This window comes from Mirounga angustirostris, unplaced genomic scaffold (genome assembly GCF_029215605.1).
Source record: "Mirounga angustirostris isolate CCGP_5_RB_7025 unplaced genomic scaffold, mMirAng1.0.hap1 SCAF_17, whole genome shotgun sequence".
NCBI classification, from domain to species: domain Eukaryota; kingdom Metazoa; phylum Chordata; class Mammalia; order Carnivora; family Phocidae; genus Mirounga; species Mirounga angustirostris.
The window spans coordinates 32,904,031-32,920,188 of record NW_026991725.1 but is presented as its reverse complement, the minus strand read 5'-3'; the positions used below and the strand labels follow the sequence as shown (position 1 = coordinate 32,920,188).

At 36.6% G+C, this 16,158-nt stretch overlaps 1 protein-coding gene across 3 annotated transcripts in view; it reads left to right on the top strand.

The window, feature by feature from the left end:
* Positions 1 to 12,134: 12,134 nt before the first annotated feature.
* The window catches only part of SMURF2 (SMAD specific E3 ubiquitin protein ligase 2), an 85,384-nt gene continuing 81,360 nt past the window's right edge, over positions 12,135 to 16,158 (top strand). For all 3 annotated transcript variants that reach the window (XM_064583482.1, XM_064583484.1, XM_064583483.1), the window contains exon 1: positions 12,135 to 12,268. In XM_064583482.1, coding sequence (XP_064439552.1) covers positions 12,160 to 12,268 — 109 coding nt within the window. In that variant the 5' untranslated portion in view covers positions 12,135 to 12,159. The remainder of the gene's footprint in view (positions 12,269 to 16,158) is intronic.

Genomic DNA, 16,158 nt, shown 5'->3' with positions numbered 1-16,158 from the left:
AATATCTCAAAAGCATGAAGTTATGAAGAAGTTATAAATCACAGTGCTTTTTTTTTTTTTTATAGTTGCAGTCTTCTTTCCTATTTGTATTAGTGGCTTGTATTTACAAATATGGTCTGTTTTGAAAACTAAGTATCAGGTGGCTCAGTTGGTTAAGCGACTGCCTTTGGCTCAGGTCATGATCCTGGAGTCCCTGGATCAAGTCCCGCATCGGGCTCCCTGCTCGGCAGGGAGTCTGCTTCTCCCTCTGACCCTCCCCCCTCTCATGTACTCACTCTCTCTCATTCTCTCTCTCTCTCAAATAAATAAAATCTAAAAAAAAAAAAAAAAAAAAGCTAAGTATCTTTGGCACTTTGCTCTGTTAGAGTAGATCATCAGGTATTTGAGTGACAACAGTTTTTAGAGGCTGGAAGGATGCAGAAAGAGCTTATCCTTGTTTGCACTGTTGTAGAAATAAGGTTAATATACTTGGTGATAATAAAAGGTGATAATACGGTTTTTTATTGTATATGAGAGAAGGTTCAGTGAGATTTTTATTTTTTAAAGATTTTATTTATTTGAGAGACAGAGAACAAGGTGGTGGGGAGGGAGAAGCAGACTCCCTGTTGAGCAGGGAGCCTGATGCAGGACTCAATCTCAGAACCCTGGGATCATGACCTGAGCAGATGCTTAACTGACTGAGCCACCCAGGCGCCCCTGGTTTTTTGTTTTTGTTTTTATTTTAAGACTTTAAAGTAATCTCTATACCCAGTGTGGGGCTTGAACTCACAACCCTGAGATCAAAAGTCACACGTTCTACTGATTTAGCCAGCTCAATGAGCTCTGTTTTTAAGAAAGGGCTCCAATAGGTAGTTGGATAAGCAGAGTGTTTACAAATAGTTGAGAAAGCCACTGTGATTTGACTTGCTAGGTTAAGGAAAGCAAAGAGTGAATTTTATTATTTACTCTTTAGTTTGGTCATACCTTGTCTTAGTTTTCTGAGGATTTTCATTGATTTCAAGAAGTATTTGAGTACACATTATGTTTAAGATACTATAAATATAAACAGTAGGAGAGATAAAAATAAGTCATAGCTTTGTTTTTAAGAAACATATAGCTTAGTGGGACATTGAAGGACAGATAAGATACCATGTGAATAACTTTAATACAAGCTTAGTGAGAAAGGGACATACAAAACGAGTAGAGTCAAAGTGGTGGTGAAAGTTCATAGGAAGGGAGAGAGAAAATCAGATAGTGAGAAAGGAGGAGATCAGAAAAGATTTCACATGAAGATGAGATTTGAATGGATAAGATTTTGAAGGTAGGTGGTTAGAATAACAACACTTGAGATGGGAGGAATATTTTGAATGAAGGCAAGGCAGAAAAGTCTTGGGTTTATTTCAGGGGACAGAGAGGCTGATATTCTTAGTCTAGGGGTTAAGGAGAGTGAAGGCTAGTGTGAGTGAGCAATCTATAGAAAAAGAGAATAGAGCCTGGATTCAAAATGACTGATAAGCTCATTTACTGAATGACAGCTTAGGGCAAGCCATAACTCTTAGTTGTAGTTTCCTTTTCTATGGATATTAGAACATAACTCACAAACTTTTGTAAGGATCAAGCAACTCTGTGTGGAAGTTTTTTTGGCACATTATAAAATACTCTAGATATATTGTTTAAATGTGAACATCAAAAATGGAAATAGGTGGAGAGAGAGGTATATGGTACCTGATACAATCTGGCAACTGCTTTAGATGTGAAGTGGTCAGGGAGAGATAAGAGACAATTGCTTTCTAGATGATTGGAAGCATGTGGTGCAGTTCACAGAACTGGGAAGGTCAGAAAGAACAGCTGGTTCAGGAGGAAAGCTGTTGGTTTCAATTTAGAATAAATAAAATTTGAAGTGCTGGTGAGGTATTCAGGTGGGTATGGGGGGTTAGGCAGTTGGAAAGTGGGCTTGGAGCTTGAGAGAAGAGTGATGCTAGACATACACATTGAGACTTGCTTTCATTACTGAAAGCTAAGTACATAAACTTTGTTACTGACTTCGTATTTGTGTCTGCCCTCTCCAATTTTATATGTTGAAGCCCTAATTCCCAATTTGATGGTATTTGAAGAAGGGGGGTCATTTGGGAGGTAATTAAGTCATGAGGGTATAGCCCTCATGATTGGGATTAGTGCCCTTAAAGAGACTCAAGAAAGATGATCCTTCTCTTGGCCATGTGACCATACAGCAAGAAGGTGGCCGTCTGCAAAACAGGAAGATGGTCCTCACCAGACATCAGATCTGTTGGCACAGATCTTGGACTTCCCGGCCTTCAGAACTGTGCAAAGTAAATGTTTACTCCACCCAGTGTACGGGATTTGTTACAGCAACCCAGACCAAGTTTCCTCATCAGGTTAGAAGACCCCTTTCTTGCACTTTAAGATGCTTGCAACTTGATGGTTTAATTTTATTAGAAAGTTTAGAGTAGAAGGGACAATAATAGCTAATATGTATTGAGCACTTGCTGTATATGAGGTGCTGTTCCAGGTACTTAATGTGTTTCAATTTATTTAATCTTTAAAATGCCACTTCAGGGAGGCTCCTGGTATCCTCCTTTTTACAGGTAAGATATGAGGTAAAGAGGCATTAAGTAGTTGTTTGGGGTCACAAGTTAATAAGTAATAGCACCAGATTCAAACTCATATAGTGCTTATAGCTTACCACTATACTATGCTGTCTCTATGAGTGTCTCTAGAAAAAGTAAGAGAAACTTGGGAGTGGACAGAAAGTGATACAACCTTTTCCCAACATACAGACTAGTGTTCAGGCTTCATTGCACCTATATACTTGTATTTTATAATAAGGTTTTCTTCTCTTGGTGTTCTGATGAAGAAGTAAGTCATCACGTGGTTAAATTTAGACATAGCTATATCCATCACTTTGAGCAGCCCTCTGTTGTGTCTGTCTGAATGAAGGTGTCCAGTAGAGAGGAGGCAGTGGTCACATCTCCAGTGACACTAGCCAGGTGAGTGTTCAGTCTGCAGATAGCGTAGGAGGACCTTAAGTCTTTAGTGAATTTACTGACCTTATCAGAGGAGACAGTACTTTCGTTTTCATCCCCAAATTTTGGAGAAAGGAATTTCGTGGAAGTAATGATTGAAGATATATAGCTGAAATGCTTTCAGAGAGTTTCTTACAATAATACCTTCTATCGTGCGCCTGTTATGTGCCGGGTGCCTAGACTACATGCTTTACATTTCTCAATGTGCTGCTTGGCTTTAGCTGAATCTTACTTATTTTTTAACATGTGAACTTACACCAGAGTTTGATTACTGTGTTTGTAAGAGAAGTTTTATTTTAAAATTGCCTCACTATAAGGCAGATGTTTATAGTTGTGGCAAAAACAAGTACTATATCTGCATTTATTATGTCAAAGTAAATAATTGTTTTTGTACTGAAGAAGTTAACAAACCTGCACTTAAATTTTTAAAAGCTTATTTGTACACCCTGATCTTGTTTCAGTTTTATTCAGTTAAAATACACTTTTTAAGGAAAATTTTTTGACCCAAATCTTCATATGTTTTAAGTTAAAAAAAAAAACAACTGTAATTACTTAAAAGTTGTTTGGTATGAATGAGCTAAAAAGGTCACTTTTTTTTTTTTTTTAAAGATTTTATTTATTTATTTGACAGAGAGAGAGATAGCGAGAGCAGGAACACAAGCAGGGGGAGTGGGAGAGGGAGAAGCAGGCTTCCCGCCGAGCAGGGAGCCCGATGTGGGACTCGATCCCAGGACCCTGGGACCACGACCCGAGCCGAAGGCAGACGCTCAACGACTGAGCCACCCAGGCGCCCTAAAAAGGTCACTTTTAATTGATTAACTTGAGAACCCATTTTGCCTTCGGTGAAATATTTAAATGCTGATAGTTTAGGGTTTTTTTTTGTGTGTGTGTGTTTTAGTAAGAATATTTACCTTATTGTGATAGAACCTGTATCTTTTAATATAGCCTCTAATATGCTAATTTAATCACCTGCCTGCCAGGTACTAAATATATTAAGTTAAACTTAGTGGCAACAAAACTTAGTTTTGTTTTGTAACATGCATAAAACAAATGGCCTAAAATTCCTTGATTAAATGGCACTTTGGCAAGATACTTAGTTAAAAGCAGGTCTAATATGATTGTGGAGGTAAACTGTTTATATCTGTTGAAAGAGGGAGATTGCTAATTTTTTGTAGAAGGCCCTTTTGCATCCTAGGTTTCTGTTGACCATTTTGTGAACTTGTATCAGACCGATAATTGCTTTAACCAGCATAAGTTCCTTTATATAGGAAGAGCTAACCTGAGAGACTATGTTTCATTTTATGTATGATGGTTCAAATTTTGGATTCTGTAATTAGTCTGTTTGAGTTGGCATCTCAACTCTAGTACTTACACTGTAATCTCTGGCAAGTCTTTAATGCCTGAGTCTCTGTTTCTTCTTCTCTAAAATGTAGGTAGTAATACCACTTACTTCACAGAGTAGTTGGTGTACCCTTGCACATAGTATGTATTCAGTGATGTTAGCCAGTCTTCTTATATTCCCTACTAAAATTACATTTTATTAAATGTATTATTTGTAAATGGACTTCTACTCTTAGTATTTAAAGAAATATTTTCTTGTCAATAAATATATTTACATAATTTTAATGGATGTGTAATAATTCAACATGCTACTTGTCATCCTTAACTGTTTCATTATTATGCACAGAGGGTTGTAGTTGATACTTCTGCTCATTGCAACATTTTGTAATAATGCTCTTGAATGTGAATTATGTATGCTCCTGTTTCAAGCAACAGTAACTAAAATATGTACATATAAAAATTTGTGTATGAGTTTTCTATTGGGGTTAAATTTCATTTTCATTCCATGTGTAGGAGTTGAGGTAGTGGTTGTTTCTTGGAGCAGAAAGATCTAAATTGCTGTCATGTGCCAGCGATCAGGAAGGGTGCATATTAGTAGACATTTTTAAAGCACTAGGCAGTCTTGTTGGAATATGTATAGGAATGTTATCCTGAGCTTCAGTTTTATTTTACAATGATAATATAAGTTCAAAGAAAATCCAGAGAAATCTACTCTTTTCAAAAATAGTCTATGCAACTTTTGAGTTGCAGGAACAGTGTTATAAAATCTGTTTTCATGGGGCAACAGAAGACAGGATGTCTGAGTGGTTTTTTCTTTCTCTTAAGCAATCTCATTCCAATCAGCAGTGTAATTGGAATGCAACTCCAATCTGGAGGAGGAAGGGGAATTTTTGGCAAGAAGATACTGAACAGTTGGGAGTTTTATTCAGATTAAGCATAGACAGCCATTCATTATGAGTACAACTCAGTAAGAACAGCAATACCATTCTGTTTCTACAGCTGGGATTTACTCTGATATTACTACATGGTGTGTTGCAATTGATAACTCTTATCCAACCATAAAAAGAAATTATTGACTGAAATGGTAATATTTATTGCATCTACATTTCTGCAAATGGTTTTCTCCAATCACCTCAAATTGGTTGCCTGAAATCAAAGACACTAAAGGAGATTTTTGCAAAATTTAAAATAGTTTCTTGAGAAAATAACAAAAAAAGGTCATTGATGGCATAATATTTGAAGTATACTTGACCTGCAAGCTCTGAGGGCAAAGTACTATTTAAATACTAAGTACTATTTATTTATTTTTGTAAATTTTATGTATTAGAGAGAGAGAGTGAGTAAGCATACAAGCAGGGGCAGAGGGAGAGGGAGAAGCAGACTCCCTGCTGAGCAGGGAGCCCAATGTGGGGCTCGATCCCAGGACCCTGGGTATATGACCTGAGCCGAAGGCAGCCACTTAACCAACTGAGCCACCCAGGTGCCCCACTAAATACTATTTAAATACAAAGTATTTATCCCCATGTCTGCAGAATCTGTTATAGTACTTGGCACAAAGTAGGTCCTTAGAAAATGGTGAAAGAGTGAATGATATAGGGGGACACCTGGGTGGCCCGGTCAGTTAAGCGTCTGCCTTCAGCTCAGGTCATGATCTCGGGGTCCTGGGATCGAGTCCCGCATCGGGCTTCCTGCTCAGTGGGGAGTCTGCTTCTTCCTCTGCCTGTGCTCCTCCCCTTGCTTGTGCTCGCTCACTCTCTCAAATAAATAAAATCTTTTTTTTTTTTTTAAAGATTTTTATTTATTTATTTAACAGAGATAGAGAGCACAAGTAGGCAGAGCAGCAGACAGAGGGAGAAGGAGAAGCAGGCTCTCCACCGAGTAGGGAGCCCGATGCGGGGCTCAATCCCAGGACCCTGGGATCATGACCCGAGCTGAAGGCAGCCGCTTAACCGACTGAGCCACTCAGGCGCCCCTCAAATAAATAAAATCTTAAAACAATGATGAACTTAGAAGCCAATCCAGAACACAGGTGGAAGGATAGTTCTGAGGAACGTTTTAAGGATATTTTGGAATGGTATTAGGAGGAGGGGAAATGTATAGAAGGACTTAATCATATTTGTAAAGAGATCACTTTGGATCCATTGTGGAGAACTGATTGGAGAGTTGAGGCTTCAGGCAGGGGACTGACTGGGAGGCTGGTTGTAATGGCCTAGACTAGTTGATGGTGGCCTGGACAAGGGTGGGGGCATTGTTAATAGAAGTGGACAGATGAGGATATTTGAGAGGCAGAATTGATTAGAATTGTTACTTGCCGGGAGGTGGGGAGGGGGAAGAGTAGTGAAGGTTGCTGTCGAGGTTTCTGACTGGAGCAGTGGAGTCAAAAGCAAGGTTATTTATTGAAAGAAAGTAAACTGGAAGAGCAGTTTTTGGGGAGGAGGAGATGATGATTTTATTTTGGGGGCATATTTAATTTAATTGAAGTTTAGGAGAGAGTTAAGATTGGGTCTTTATATTTATAGGTGTCACCAGAATGGTAAAGGCCAGGGAGAATGTATGAAATGTAGCTCTTCATATTTATTTTTTTGAGAGGGGAAGAAGAGCTTTGTCAATCTGTTAGGCTATGAATTTTCTCCTAGGAAAAATGTGGGTTCTTTCCCCAGAAAAGTACATATGCTGCATATGACAGTTTACATATAATTCCAAGGTTTGCAAAGATGGGCTTCTGAGCTTCTCAGGTTATAGAGTAAAAGAAGAGGATCTAGGCCACAAATCCTGAAGAACCTCAATTTCCATGGATGGAGTATAGGAAAAAGATCTAGCAAGGAAGATTTGGAATGCATTTTATGCCTGGAATAAAACCAGGTGAATGTGGTATTGAACAGAAACCAGAAGAAAAGAGGGGTTCCAGAAGAGGCAAATGCTCCTCAGGGGTCAAGTGTGATAATAATGAAAGATGTCCATTGGATGGATTTAGTAATTAATGTCCCTGGCACTTTGGAGAAGCCATGTAGGGGCAATGGTGAGAGAGGAAACCAAATTGCAGTGAATTAAGGCATTAGTGGGAAGTGAAGAAGTGGAGTCACTCTAAATTTACTTTGTTCAGAGTATTTATTATGTATGGATATTGTACTTTGTCAGGTGCTTTTTCTGCATCTATTGAAATGATCATATGGTTTTTATCCTTTCTCTTGTTAATGTGATTAATAATATTGATTGATTTTGTAAATATTGAACTGCCCCTTGCATCCTGGGATAAATCCCACTTGATGTGGTGAATGATTTTTTTTTTTAAGATTATTTATTTATTTATTTGGGAGACAGAGAATGAGAGACAGAGAGCATGAGAGGGAGGAGGGTCAGAGGGAGAAGCAGACTCCCGCTGAGCAGGGAGCCCGATGCGGGACTCGATCCCGGAACTCCAGGATCATGACCTGAGCCGAAGGCAGTCGCTCAACCAACTGAGCCACCCAGGCGCCCCGTGAATGATTTTTTTTAATGTATTGTTGGATTGGGTTTGCTGATATTTTGTTGGGGATTTTTGCATCTATGTTCATCAGAGATATCGGCCTATGGTGTTCTTTTTTTTTTTAAGATTTTATTTATTTATTTGAGAGAGAGAGAATGACAGACAGACAGCATGAGAGGGAGGAGGGTCAGAGGGAGAAGCAGACTCCCTGCCGAGCAGGGAGCCCGATGCGGGACTCGATCCAGGGACTCCAGGATCATGACCTGAGCCGAAGGCAGTCGCTTAACCGACTGAGCCACCCAGGCGCCCTGGTGTTCTTTTTTTAAGTGTCTTTGTCTGGTTTTGGTATCAGGAGAATGAATTTGGAAGCTTTCCTTTTGTTTTTTGGAATAGTTTGAGAAGAACTTTTCTTTAAATGTTTGGTAGAATTCACCGGTGAAGATGTCTGGTCCTGGATTTCTGTTTGTGTTGGAACCTTTTTGATTAATATCAAAATTTGATTGTTTTGATTGTTGTCAATTTTATCAGTACTTGGTCTGTTCAGATTTTCTGTTTCTTCCTTATTCAGTTTTGGAAGGTTCTTTGTTTCTAGGAATTTATCCATTTCTTCTAGGTTGTCCAATTTGTTGGCATAACATTTTTCGTAATAGTCTCTTATAATCCTTTGTATTTCTCTGGTGCTGGTTGTTATCTCTCCAGGATTTCTGATTTTATTTATTTGAGTCTTTTTCTTGATGAATCTGGTTAAAGTTTTGTCCAGGTAAAATAAAGTAAAATTTTGTTTATTTTAAAGAACTTGCTCCCAGTTTCATTGAGCTTTTCTCTTGTGTCTTTCTTTCTTTCTTTCCTTCTTTCCTTCTTTTCTTTCTTTTCTTTCTTCTTTTTTCTTTAGTTTCTATTTCATTGATTTCTGCTCTAAACTTTATTTCCTTCTTTTGACAGGCTTTGGATTTTGTTCTTCTTTTTCTAGCTCTTTTACGTGTAAAGTTAGGTTGTATGTTTATTTTTCTTGTTTCTTGAGGTAGGCCTGTATTGCTATAAACTTTCTTCTTAGAACAGCTTTTGCTGCATCCCAAAGATTTTGGACCATTGTGTTTTCATTTTCATTTGTCTCCATGTATTTTTTGATTTCCTCTTTGATTTCTTGGTTGACACATTCACTATTTAGTAGCATGTTATTTAGCCTATATTTGTGTTCTTTACAGATTTTTTCTTGTGATTGATTTCTGTTGTGGTAGGAAAAAATGCATATGATTTCAGTCTTTTTGAATTTATTGAGACCTGTTTTGTGATCTAACTTGTGATCTATCCTGGAGAATGTTCCATGTGTACTTGAAAAGAACATGTATTCGAATGGAATGTTCTGTATATACCTGTTAGGCCCATCTGGTCCTGAGGGAGAAAAAATTAAGAGCTTTTCCTCTAAAATCAGGAATAAGACAAAGATGTCTACTCACCACCTTTATTCAGTATAGCACTGGAGGTCCTAACTCCTCGCTGTAGCAATCAGACAAGAAAAAGAAATAAAAGGCACCCAAATTGGTAAGGAGAAAGTAAAACTTCGACTATTTGCAGATGACATGATAATATATATAGAAAATCCTAAGGATTCTGCCAAAAACTACTAGAACTGATAAATGAATTCAGTAAAGTTGCAGGATAAAAAACCAATATATAGAAATCTGTTGCATTTCTGCACACTAATGAAGTAGGAGAACGAGAAATAAAACAATTTCATTTATAATTGCACCAAAAAGAATAAAATACCTATGAATCAACTTAACCAAGGAGGTGAAAGACTTGTACTCCAGAAACTGTAAAACACTGATGGAAGAAATTGAAAATGACACAAATAAATGGAAAGATATTACATGTTCATGGATTTGTAAGAACCAATATTGTTAAAATGTCCATACCACCCAAAGCAATCTACACGTTTTATGCAATCCCTATTAAAATACCAACAACATTTTTCACAGAATTAGAACAAATAATACTAAAATTTGTGTGGAACCACAAAAGACCCTGAATAGTCAAAGCAATCTTGAGAAAGAAGAACAAAGTTGGAGGGCGTATCATAGTCCCAGATTTCAGGATAAATATACTACAAAGCTGTAGTAATCAAAACAGTATGGTACTGGCACAAGATAGACACATAGATAAAAGGAACAGAATAGAGAGCCCAGAAATAAACTCACACTGATAAGGTCAACTAATCTGTGACAAAGGAGGCAAAAATATATGGTGGGAAAAGGACAGTCTGTTTAACAAATGGTGCTAGGAAAACTGGACAGCCACATGCAAAAGAATGAAACTGGACCACTTTCTAATACCATACAGACCTAAATGTGAGGCCAGAAACCATAAAACTCCTAGAAGAAAACATAAGCAGTAATTTTAACATTGACAGTGGAAACATTTTTTCTAGATATGTCTCCTCAGGCAAGGGAAACAAAAGCAAAGTTAAATTTTTGGGAGTATACCAAAATAAAAAGCTTTTGCATGGCAACAGAAACCACCAACAAAACAAAAAGGCAACCTACTGAATGGGAGAAAATATTTGCAAATGATATGTTTGATAAGGGGTTAATATCCAAAGTATATAAAGAACTTACACAACTCAACATGCAAAACCCACAAATAATCCTATTAAAAAATGGGCAGAGGACCCGAGTAGACATTTTTCCAAATAAGACATGCAGATGGACAGTAGATACATGAAAAGATGCTCAATATCCCTGACCATCAGGGAAATGTAAATGAAAACCATAATGAGATATCACCTCATACCTGTCAGAATGGCTGGAATCAAAAGGACAAGAAATAACAAGTGTTGGTGAGGATGTGGAGAAAAAGGAATCCTCATGCTCTGTTGGTAGAATGCAGCCACTGTGGGTGGGGTGTGGGGGTGGGGAAGGACAGTGTTAGACAGGAGGGTGGACATTGTAAGTGGAAGGAAGACAAAAAGAATGAGTATCAAAACATAAGTTTGTAGGGTTAGTGATAAGAAGTTGGAGAATTCACATATATTTTGTTTCTCTGAAGTAGCATGTGAAATCATTTCACTCTGGAATCATAGGCTGATGATTAAAAACCCATTACCTCATCAGTACTGAAGATTATAATTTGGATTCATGTATGTATTGTGTATGTATTGATCCTGAGTATTCTATTCAGTTTATATGGTGATAATGAAGGTTTAGGGAGAAGTTCTTCTAAATCCAGTTTGTGATTTGGTACTCTTAGTTATGACCCTTAGTTTTCATGATTGAGTTTTTATGTTTTTAAAAATAATACTGTTTCTAAGACAGGGCCTAAGAAACTCTGACTAGTAAATTAGTATCTTGTGCTTACTTAATAATTTTATTCATTTGCCAGTGACATCTGTCTTCAAAATGATTTTTATTTGAACTTTTAAAGTGAATATATTTTGACTTATTGCTGAGGTTTGTTATGTTAAATGAACTTTATACACTAAACTTTAAATAGTTGTAATTAATTGAACAGACCATTTAAACTGAAATGGGTAGAAATTAACCAAACGTTACATTTATAGATATTTTATAAATTAGAAACATATGGAAATTGATGTTTTCCTCTCACTTGTAACAAGTTTGAATTAAAGAAGTTAAGTTTATGACTACATAAGCAGTAATTTTTAAGTTAACATATAATCACGTACTATAAAATTCACCCGTTTAGAGTGTGCAATTCAATGCTTTTAATATATTCACAAGGTTGTGCATCCATCACCATAAAAGTAGTAATTTAATGCAAGGTAATACAGAGAATGTGGATTTGGGATATCTATTTCAATATTATTAACTTTCAGTTTTTGGTAGATACAGTAATCTGTCTTGTCATTGAGCTGATGATTTAGGAGAAGGTAATTTATCTCCTGTAAAATTCTGTAGAGTCAGATGAAGAGTAAATAACAGAATGTTATTTAAAAAAATCTCATCTATATCAAGAAAGCTCTAATTTATGATCTTCAGTACAAAGTTATTTCATTTAAAAATATATTTATCAACCTAAGTTTTCTTCTTAGAAAATATCAACATATTTTCTTCTTAGAACTGTTTCCCCCTTCTCACTGAGCTACTCTGAGGTAAATCTTGATGGAGGATTGATTGGAAGTCGATTCTTATTAGAATACCAGATTTATAAACTTTCTGGCCCTCAGCTGTTACTGGTGATCATTGCTGAAGTTGCAACCACTGGTTCAGCTGTCCTTTGCTAGTCTTTAATAAAAATTTGTGATCATATTTCATACTTTGCTGTAGTTATTATTAGTTAATTATTATTCACTGGTGTTTTCAGTGTTTTAAAATGAATCTTTTGACAGTGCAGTCTTACCGTTTTAATTCTTTCCATGTATTTTTTTTTGTTTCCTTTACAGTACTCTGTGCAAAAAACTTGGTGAAAAAGGATTTTTTCCGTAAGTAAATTAACTTTAAATCTTGTATGTTGTGTGTTGACTTTTTGGATAACATTTTCGGAATTGTCTGGCTTAGTGAGTTCTCTATTCAGAAATCTACTTGGTACTGTTTTATGAATGCTTTGGTTCAGAGCCTTTTGGCAACACTGTTTTTTGTTTTTTGTGTTTTTTTTTTTTAGAGGATTTTGTGCCTTTTTAGCTTTAGTCTCTTTCCTTTTATCCACCCCTCCCACATATTTGTGTGAAATGTGTGTGGTTAAGTGTGTGTATATGAGATGTGTGTAAAGAGTATTGAAGGTGTGCATATACTACTAGGTTTCTAGAAAAGTAGAGATTATTTTGTAAACACTTTTTTTTTCTTTTCTAACATTTTATAGGAAATTTTATTCAGGCAGTCATGATTCCTTGGAAAGTAGAGAAGTCATTCAGCCTGCTTGGAATTTCCAGAGTGTAGGAAAGAAATCTCTGCCACATCCTATCATAGATGCTCTTATGTCTCAGACTCCAAAGCAGACATTTGGTTCCCATATTTTGCAGTCTCTTTGCCAATAAGTTGTCAGTTTTTTTTTTTTTTTTTTTGGTGGCTTTATTTAGGATTAAGTTTTGTGAGGGAGGATTGGGAAGAACCCCTCACGTGTGTTTAGAATCTTTACCCTGTAATATCATATTTCATAATAGCTTTAAATTATTGAGTAAAGAAAATTTAAAAATATATAAATGAGTAAAAATGATATAATTTTTGATAAGGAACTATAAGCCAACAAAATTTTATATGTAAAATATTTGAAGTTATAAATGAGACATTTCATTTGATTTTAAAATTCAGGTTCTACCAGCCAGCAAAAACTAGCTGTAAGTGCTGTCTAATTTAATATGATACTACTTAATTTTCAGGGGTTTGATTAAAAGAAGTAATAAGCTCTTGATGCATTTTAAAATCATACTTAATTCATTTCACTTGAAACTTTCTTTTAAAATTTCTGGAGAGAACCAAAATTAAAGTTTGTAAAATAACATCTTATAAACCTTTATATAATTAGAAAATTTTCTGGTGTCTGTGTTTATATGGGAAAGGAGTTAAATAGGATAATTGGGGACATAGTTAAAGTTTTAAGCAGTCTCCAATTTATGTACTGTGTGTTCTCCACTCTACTGCATGTTGCAGTAGTAGAGGCCACTGACCTGTCTTCATGCTGCCACCAAATATTATCTTCACAGGCTTTTGCTGAACTACCTATCTCATCCCTGTCACTGATAACCTAGTAACCAGTGTATACTCTTTTTTACCCTTCTTAAAGGTTGATTTGATATAGGATTTATTCTAGTAGGACTGCAGAGTGGCAAATAGGATCAGATAGGCAAGTGACAAGGAAAAAAGGGAGGAAAGTGAGGAATGCATACTCTTAAAGTTGCTTCTGCACTCTCCAAGACATCTGCTCTGGTTTTAAAGATAAAATCTTCCATTTTGTCTCCCAGCCTTCCTTCCCAAGTTCGTTCTTGCTGCCAGAGTCCCAAGACACGGGTTCTCCAGTAAAATATCCAAATAACCTTGTCTCAGTTTTCCTAGAAAATCTAGGGGAATCTTACTTTAATTTTTGATAAACCTCGGAGAGCCCATTGTTATCACTTACACGATCTTTATCTGCCCTTAACTTGTAGTTAGGAAAAAAAGAAGTTCCTTCTTGAACTCTTTCTCTTTTTCATTGGTGTAGGCGTAAAAATTAATAAAAATTCTTAAGAGTTGTGAGTTTGCTCCAGGGATAAGAAAATTAGGGGAAACTATGTGATTATGATGGCTCTGGAAAGGGAAACAGGAAAGCCAATTGTGAGGCCTTCAGAAGGCACTCAGCCAGGGATGGACTATCTCCCGGGTTCACAGTGAGAACAGCCTCTGCTGTGGTAGCTTTACATCTGTCTTTGATCTGCTTATAAGTTGAGGGTGGCCCACATTAATTCCAGAGAAAGAATTATAGTACTTCTTAAATCTTTTAATGAAATTTGAGTGAGAGTGTCTGTTTATTGATCAGAATGCAATTATCATTGATACCAAAATACAAAGTACTTGTTTGTAATGAGGTTTAAAGCATGTTGAATGAGAAGTAAATTTTAATATCAAGCATGACTATAGGCTGATGAAATATGTATGTGTGTATATATTTAATTATAGGGAAAAAATACAAAGCCAAGTGTTATAGTTTGTATAATTTGAGATAATACTATTTATTTTGGGTAACTACCCTTCCTGAGAAAAGTTTTGCTAATTCACTTTTTAGAATTGTTTGCAAGCTTATTGGCTTTAAAAAATAAGTTACTTCCCCTTTCCCCAAAATTTTAGAAGGAAAAATTTCTCAACATATAGGAACATGTAGAGAGTTTTATAGTGAATATCCACATCTAGATTCTACCATTAGCTTTGTCTAATGTTTATCCATTATCTGTTTTTTAAAGACTGTTTTCTTTTTTTTTAAGATTTTGTTTATTAGAGAGAGAGAGAGTGCAAGAGAGAGCACAAGCAGGGGGAGTGGGAGAGAGAGAAACAGACTCCCTGCTGGGCAGAGAGCCTGATGCAGGGCTTGATCCCAGGACCCTGGGACCACGACCTGAGCCGAAGGCAGTCGCTTAACAAACTGAGCCACCCAGGCGCCCCAAGAATGTTCTCATTAGCGTATTTTTTTCTCTTTTATGCAACATTTAAATAAAAGATTTGTGTGTAAGCTCCTGTGTTAAGGTGCTGCATATAAGGGCCAAATTGAAGTCACTCAGAACCAAGACGGTTGGTGAAAAGATTTTTATTTCCTTCCCCCAATCACAAATAAAGCTTTAGGGGCACTTGGGTGGCTCACTTGGTTAAGTGTTAGACTCTCTATCTCGGGTCTTGATCTCATGGTTATGAGTTCAAGCCCTGAGATTGGGCTCCATGCTGGGCATGGAGGCTACTTAAAAAAACCAAAAAACCCACTTTTTCTCTGGACAGCAGCACAACTTCTGAGTTGAAATGTTTGTTTCATTATCATTTGCAGCCCAAGCACATTTGTGTAGCGAGAAAGTCTTGAGCTTTAGCTGTTTTCATATGACCTAGAAATGATGGGGCTAATTGAGAAGTTTTTTAAAAGTACAGAAAATACCGTAGCCACTTTATATTCACCACTAGGGGTCTCACTCACTTCAGAAACTTGATAGCTTTTGATGACATCACAGTAACTTGGCTCTCAGGTTAAATTTTTGTGGAGTAATAGAATCAGGTAAGTTGAAAGTTAGGTATTTTTATTGTTGTTAGGGTGTAGAGCTTGTACTTTGTATTATTTAACAAGAGAAACGTAGGAGGCTGGGACTGATGATTTCATACTTAAGGATGTGGAAGCCATACGTAGTTTTTTTGTGTGTGGAAAAGTTGTTTTCCTTAGTCCTTAATCCTATAACTAAACAAAATCTAAAAGGAAAGCTAGAAATGTGATTTTTGTTTTTGTTTTTGCTTACAAACATATATTTATGTGTTTTTTGAGATAGTAGAATCAAAAGAACAAGATAGAATGGAGTTCTTCAGGAGAAAATACTTAATGTTATTGAAGGCAGAGGGAAAAGTACTCTTCCATTAAACACAGTTAAAAATGATTAGGTATTAGGAGCGCCTGGGTGGCTCAGTCGTTAAGCGTCTGCCTTCGGCTCAGGTCATGGTCCCAGGGTCCTGGGATCGAGCCCCACGTCGGGCTCCCTGCTCAGCATGAAGCCTGCTTCTCCCTCTCCCACTCCCCCTGCTTGTGTTCCCTCTCTCGCGCTCTCTCTGTCAAATAAATAAAATCTAAAAAAAAAAAAAATAAAATGATTAGGTATTATTGAAATAATATGAGTAGCAGTAAATTTCAATAATATAGTTAAATAGGGGGGCCTGG